Genomic DNA, 7,099 nt, shown 5'->3' with positions numbered 1-7,099 from the left:
CTTAAGTTGCATGGGAGAGCTTCAGGTTGGATGTTAGGAACATTTCTCCCTATTAAGAGTCATTGGAACAGGCTGCCCAGGGAGGTGGTGGAGTCACTGTCCCTCCCTGGAGGTGTTCAAGAAATGTGTAGATGTGTCACTGAGAGACACGGTTAGTGGGCATGATGTCATGCTAGTCTCAATCTGAGCGGTCTTTTTTTGTGATTCTATAAAGACTTTGAAATATTGTTCAGCTATTTTCTCCTGACTTTAGATGTAGTTTTACTCTAGACCATAATAAGTGAAGGACAGGACTCCAGCATGCGTAGAGGAGGGTAATATTAGGAAAAAAATGAAAAGTAGGTGTCCCAGGCTGCAGCAGCACAGTTCATGGGTTGCCCCAGACATCACGGTGCAACTGGCAGGTTCCCCAGCACTTTTCAATGGGCCGCAGCGCCCAAGGCAGTGGCAGCTCCAAACGAAAACATAAAAGAAACAGCGAACGTGCCCGTTTGCACACACAGAAAGGCACTAGATAACACTCTAAATACACACTTTATTTATCCCTAGCTATGTTAGCTCCGCAGAAATAAGAAAGCAAAGCAGCGACGGCTCTGAAAACGTCCCGCTCTGCAGACAGCGGCGCCGGCGCAGTCCGAGGCCGGCCGGCCCCCCACGTGCCGCGCCGGTGGGCGGAGCGGGGCGGGCCAGGGGCGGGCGGTGCTCCGCAGGCGCCGCGCCGGGGCCATGCCGGCGGTTCTGGGCGCCGCCTGGGCTCTGCTGGCCGCCGGCTTCCTGGTGTTGCTGCTGCTACACCGGGCCCAGGCGCGGCGGCCCGGGGGAGGCACCAACATCGCTTCCGCCTTCTTCCAGGACCTCATCCGCTACGGGAAGACCAAGAGAGGCGGGCAGCAGGCTGCCTGGCTGCGCCGCTTACAGGTGCCGAAGAGGTGAGGGGGGCCGAGCGGCGGCCGCGACTGCGAGCTGAGGGCGTCGAAGGCCCTCAGGTGTCGTTTTGGTGCCCGTTCGGTGCCTGCAGATGTGTTCGGCTACCAGGAGGTTGCGTTGATCTGGAATATTAATACTCAGTACATTACTAGCTGATTTGTGTGCTTTTCAGCGCCGCTGCGTGCTCTAGAACTACGATATGGCTAAGGATATGATTGGCATGAGGTGCTGATTGTGAGGCTCTGATGTTCTTTACTCCTGAATCCCAGTCCCATGCAGTATCTGTGTAACAAACCTTAAAGCAAGACTGGATCTGGGACTGGAAGGATGGACTTGTGAGTGTGACTGTGCAAATTTGCTGCGGGGTTGCTTTCTTAAATCAATTCTCCGCATGGATCATCGGTTCTGTCATTGTCGTCTTCCTTCTGAGTTCCTTTATAAAACACGCCACAGGGTGCTGATAATAGCATGTTAATACAAGTATCTGGATACTGTGTGAACAGTCTAAGAAAGCGAAAGAACTGTCCTGCTACCCAAGCACAACTTTTTGTCTGAAATAGTTACTGCAGCAACCAGATTGCCTGAAGACCTCTTCTTAATGGGTTATGTTCAATAGAATAAAAGAGGGAATTAAAAGTTTACAGCTTTTTATATGTTACCGTGACCTCATTGTATTGTTCAGCTGAGACTTTTGGCTAGAACTGGCCTTTGATTCGAACACAGGTGTGACATGATCTTACAAGTCTGTCAGGACAGGATTAGGGTGCAGTGTAACCCAAAGATTCAGTCATCCCTAATGAGGCAACATATCATTATCAGAGTTGTCAACAATACAGTTTACGTAAGTTGCTTCCAAAGAAAATGTTTTAATAATAATAATAATTGCAACACACATTAAAAGAGATGTTATCATGTATTGTCTTTGTTATCAAGCTTCTGGCTCCAGTTTCCCAGGGATGCACCTACGCTCTGCAGTAGCCACAGCAAGAAGAAAGGTTCATATAAGCGTTGGCTTTAGTTGCAGTGCATTGCAAAGTATGCTATTACTGTGGTAGGGTTTCATCTGAATCAACTTTTCTCCATCAGGTGTTTCCCACCACTTCTTAGGGAATATGCTAACTAAAGAATATGGCTTTCTCAGTGAATTGATATCAAGCTCTCAGAATGTATGAAACAATTCTGTTACTGCAGTGTTGAACCTGTAATCCTGCTAGGTGAGAAGATCCTGAAGAAGATCCTGTTGAGACATTTTCTGTCCAGTTCATCTGCAGCTTGTTTTTGAACAAACATTGTATTTTCACCAGCCCAGACTGGTTTTTAACTCTGTTCTTCTGTTTTGTCAAATGTTATGAATAATTTCAGGTTGGTTTGGCAAATGCAGCATTCCTCTTTCCTTGAAGGACATGTGCGGTTACTGTAGTGCTGGATTGCTCTGTACGTTACCATGCATAACTGAGATTGTTGAAATCTCACAGGGTATTTCTCAGCTAAGCTGGCAGGGCTTGTTTATTTTATTTTTTTTTTTTGCTGTGACAAAAACCGCTGCTTGTGAGGAAAGTTCTCCAGCTGTTAAACTTTCTGATGACACATAAGTCTAGCAAGTAATAGTTTGGGAGAGAAAGAGCTTGAAGCTTCAAGGGAGAGATATGGTTTTGTCTATATATAAATTTGGTTTGTCTTTTAAGCAGAAAATGGAGGAAGCTTTTTTTTTCTTTCTTTTTGCTGTTGCAAATTTGCAGAACAAACATCACTGCCTCTGCTTGGCAGGTGACAGAACTGAGGAGTGAACACCCAGAGGGGTTACTAACTGCTAATGGGCAAGCTGTAGTGGAACATGCATTTGAGTTTCTTACTTGGCCTCTTTATTGCTGTTGAGATGTACGTGAGCTGTTCTTGGAGAGTGTTATTTTATTTTGCTTCACTAACTAATGAATTTGACTTCTCACCCCCTAGTTCTCCAAAAGAGAAGGTATGAGTGTTCTAAGAAAATGTAATCTTGTTGACAAATGAGCCAAAAAGGCATGTACTCACCACAAGACAAGCATGTCCTTCAGCTACATTTCCATCTGAAAAATGAGGAGAACATTAAGTTTAATGAAGGCGTTTTTTGTTCCCACAGGTGGTTTGTTCATTTTTATGTAGTTTCTATACTCTGGAATGGCTTTCTACTGATGAGGCTTTTTCAAGCTGAGTTCCTTGGAGCGTCATTACCCCCATGGATTCAAATCTTCCATAGTGCTTTTGGCAGAGATTTGCAGAACCAGAATACGGGTAGGTATTCCTGCTGTTATGAAGCAGCCACATAAATATGACAAAACTGTGTTACCATCCTTGGCTTAATATGTATTCTTCGTATGCTACCTTGTAAGCTGCTCTTAAACTAGGCTCCAAATGACTTTCCTGGATTACCAGTTCCCTTTGGCATTATTCAAGGTGGAAATCATTCTATGCTATGCATTTAGTAGCTTTCAGCAGTTCTTTTAGCAGGAACAGTTATTAGCTCCTTGTAGGTGTAGCCATGCTCAGTCTCTGCAGTCAGCAGTGCATCAAATATACAAATACTTTTGCTAGTGCTGGGTTAGTTTAAAAAGAGGGAAGGATCTTGCTTTGGGGAGGGGAAAATTAGCTCTTTTGAAGTACTGTTGGGGTTAAATTGATCCTATCTCTCCCTAAGTCACTATTTTTCATTTGTAAGCAGACAGTGAACACTTCTCTGCACTCTTGGTTCTCCTGCTCCTTTGGCTGCATAGCTTTCAGAGACTTGCAGAATGCCTTTATACCAGCGTGTTTTCCGATGGCGTCATCCACATTGTGCAGTATTGCTTTGGACTTGGTTATTACATTGCTGTTGGCTCAACTGTGCTGTGTCAAGTGCCTACGAGTGTTAGGAATGGTGAGTACCTGCTTCATTGTTACCGAAGATGCATTTTTTTTCCTCCCATTTCTTTCCGTCAAGGCAAGTGGCTCACTTGATTTCATGGAGGACTTGTGTGACAAGTGTGTTAATTAATGAGAAGTAATAATAACTTGCTGCTATATTCCAAAGTAACATTTCAGTACGTTGCTTTATCAAGCAGTATTACAGACACGCTCTTGCTTGTTCAATAGTTTTTATCTTAAATCACCACTGTTATTCCATGAAATTCACCATTACTCCATCTCACTGTAAATACTCTTACAATTATTTTGGATCAGTTGTCATTGAGATATATATGCTTTGTGAAGAAAAATAATTGTTGCCAGTTTCAAATATCACTAGATAACTCCAGTTGTCAAATTGGAGATTTTTTTGCCATAGGCTTTCCTCTCAGGTGAGCCTGCAGGACAGTCTTGGTCAGTTCCTTTGCCTTCCATTGAGAACTCCTCACTTCTCTGCCTTTTATCAGTCAGCCCCTTCTTTCTTTTGGTACTGTAATGTAATAAAGCAGAAATTTGAATTTTATGACCTGTTTCTGCCAGTACATTCCACTGAACTGCTGCTTGTTTCTCTGCAACACTTGAGCTGACTGTAGCATTTCTCCTGTGACTGCTTTATGCCAATGGTCATTATGGCATAAAAGTATGGTCATTACCCAGTATGTGACGTTAGCAAAGCTTTTAACCACTTTGAACCACATCAGGTCTACTTTAATCAAGTTATGTTTAAAACAGCCTTCAGACTGTGTATGAGTTGGTAAAGCCTTTTAAATCTGGACCTGTTTTCTACTTATCTGCTGGATACTCAGAGATGATATATCCACTTGTACATAGGGAGACCATCCTCAATACAGGGTTTTTGCTGGGGTAAGAGGCTTACAGTGTGTGTATATATACAGCTCACTGTGAACAGGGCAAACTGTACTTGTGTGTTGACTTGAGACATAGCAGTGTCTTTCATTAGGATAGTAAGAATTATGAACAGAGTTCAGGACTGAGATCTGAGACTGAATTATGTATCAGTTGTATGTAATAGTGTACCTAAAGATACTGGATGAAAAAACAAAGTAGCATCTTGCTACTCAAATTTTGTAAGACATGTACAACATGTGTATGTGCTGTTTTGGGACAATGCTCAGGAAAAGATAAAACATATTTTAATGAAACGTATTTTATTCAGGAAAAGGACTTTCTGTGCAGATCTACTGGTACCACATCATAGGCATTGTGATGTATGTTTGGGCCTCTCTTCACCAGCACAGATGTCTTGTGATTCTAGCTAATCTTAGAAAAAGTAAATCAGGTAAGGTGTTTCATTTCTGTGAACAATTTACTTATGTAAATATTTGTTGGTTGTTTCAATAGGCTTCTGTAGCTTCTACCACCTTAAAACACCAGTATTTTTTCATAGTGTGGCACTCTTCAGATTTTCAGTAGGTTAAATGAAACCATTTGGGATCAGACAGCTGAACGTTACATACGTATGTATATTTTTTCAGAAGTTACACTGAAGGGTCTAGCTTCTGTCATCCTAAGAACAGGCGAATAATAATGCTTAGAACTTGTACCGCTCCTCTGAACCATCACTTCTTTCTCCATACAAATGGAGAAAGAAAAAATGTAAAAATACATTTCCTTCTCTGTATTTTCACAAACAAGACAGTGATGTCTTACTTCAGTAAGACATGCAAAGCTGCCAGGTCAGATGGAGTGAACGATGTGATCATTTTAATGAGTGTTATTATGTAATTCTGAATAGAAAAGCTCATTTAATGCATTGTTCTCAATTAATTTCTTTCTGTTTGCTTGCAGGAGAAGTTTTAAGTCTGAAACACAGTATACCTTTTGGAGACTGGTTTGAAAGAGTTTCTTGCCCTCATTATTTTGCAGAACTACTCATCTATATATCTATGGCCATCACATTTGGATTTCACAATGTGACATGGTGGTCTGTAGTGATGTATGTCTTTTTTAACCAGACACTGGCTGCTGTTTTGTGTCATGAGTTCTATCAGGAAAAATTTACCTCCTACCCAAAGCATCGAAAAGCATTTATACCGTTTATTTTTTAGAATATGCCTTCTAAAGCGTATTCAGTGCAAACTGGGAAATGTTTTACTAAAGTCAAGGCAAAATTGCACACTTTCTCTATGCTATAGAGGTTAAAAACTGTTTTATCTCATAAGAGTTGCTAATTTATGTGGGGAAACGTAAGGTCTCTGTGTATCATATGAGCAAAGAAAAAGTTTAATGAAGCCCTTAATGAACTGATGAGATGCTAACAGGGTCTTTTCCATGTTTAGAGTCCTGTTTTATGCAGAAAGCATTCACTGTTGTGCAGCAAGCCACAATATATATACATGAGAACTGAAGAGAAATGATAGTGCAGGGAATCATTTGAAGTGCTGTATTTCATGCCTTGCCTAATACTTAAGCATATTTATATGCATTCTCTTTGTAACTCTTCAGAGGGAGGCAAATGATGCATTGGCTTTTTGTGTTTCCTTGGTGGTAATGAAAACCAGGCAGTGCCTTGCAACTGTGAGCACAGAGGAGTGGTGGAGGAAGCTGTGCTGGAGCGGTGACTCACTCAGCAGCAGCGATAAGCGAAGCACAAAACACCCCTTGTTTATCCTTAATCTGGGAAAATCGTGGAAGGTTCTCTGTCTAAAGAATTTGCAGATTGCATCCTAAGGTCAGGTCCTTGACATCCTTTGTGTTTCGTGGGGTGACAGCAGCCTGCCCTGCTCCTCAGGGGCCTGCAGCTCGGAGGTGCTGCCGCTCAGCACTGGGCGAGGTGGGTTTTGCACTCAGCAACTGGACGGTGTGTCCTCCTCGTGGTCCGGGAGGGGCTGAGATCTGTGTGAGCAGAGGGCCGCTGGTGTTCCAGTGCGTTCTCACTTCTTTGAGTATACTTAACAATATTTTGTATATGAGAAGAGTTTTTATGTACTTCGGTATATCTTATGATGCACAATGTTTAATTGAAGGATGTTTGATACCTTCCCATCCTATTTCGTCTGATTTCTCAAAATCGCGGTAAATACACCCCCAAAACCTCAGTGCCCGCTCTCCTTGGACCCGTAGCCCCAGCTGTGGACGCGGAGCCGCCCCCTCCCGGCACCGAACCTCGCCGCCTTCTTTCCGAGGCAGCGCTCGGGTGCTTCCTCCGCTTGCGCTGCGAAGCGACCCGCTCCGCTCATTGCGCCGTGGGCGGGCCGTGCCGCTGCCGTCACGGAGGGCGGGCCGGGTGGGC

General features: G+C 43.3%; 1 protein-coding gene across 2 annotated transcripts; it reads left to right on the top strand.

Annotated features, from left to right (window-relative positions):
* The first annotated feature begins 693 nt into the window (after positions 1–693).
* Positions 694–6,852, top strand: SRD5A3 (steroid 5 alpha-reductase 3). 2 transcript variants are annotated; one of them, XM_048942953.1, is made up of 5 exons: positions 694–929; positions 3,047–3,198; positions 3,626–3,820; positions 5,024–5,146; positions 5,656–6,852. In XM_048942953.1, the coding sequence occupies exons 1-5, from the start codon at positions 727–729 to the stop codon at positions 5,913–5,915; spliced, it is 933 nt and encodes a 310-aa protein (XP_048798910.1). In that variant the 5' UTR covers positions 694–726; the 3' UTR covers positions 5,916–6,852. The 2 variants fall into 2 exon arrangements, with proteins under 2 accessions (XP_048798910.1, XP_048798909.1); XM_048942952.1 differs by having other exon boundaries at positions 3,623–3,820.
* The last annotated feature ends 247 nt before the right edge of the window (positions 6,853–7,099 follow it).

The sequence above is a fragment of the Lagopus muta genome, chromosome 4 (genome assembly GCF_023343835.1).
Source record: "Lagopus muta isolate bLagMut1 chromosome 4, bLagMut1 primary, whole genome shotgun sequence".
NCBI lineage: Eukaryota > Metazoa > Chordata > Aves > Galliformes > Phasianidae > Lagopus > Lagopus muta.
This window is presented reverse-complemented; position numbering and strand designations above follow the sequence as displayed.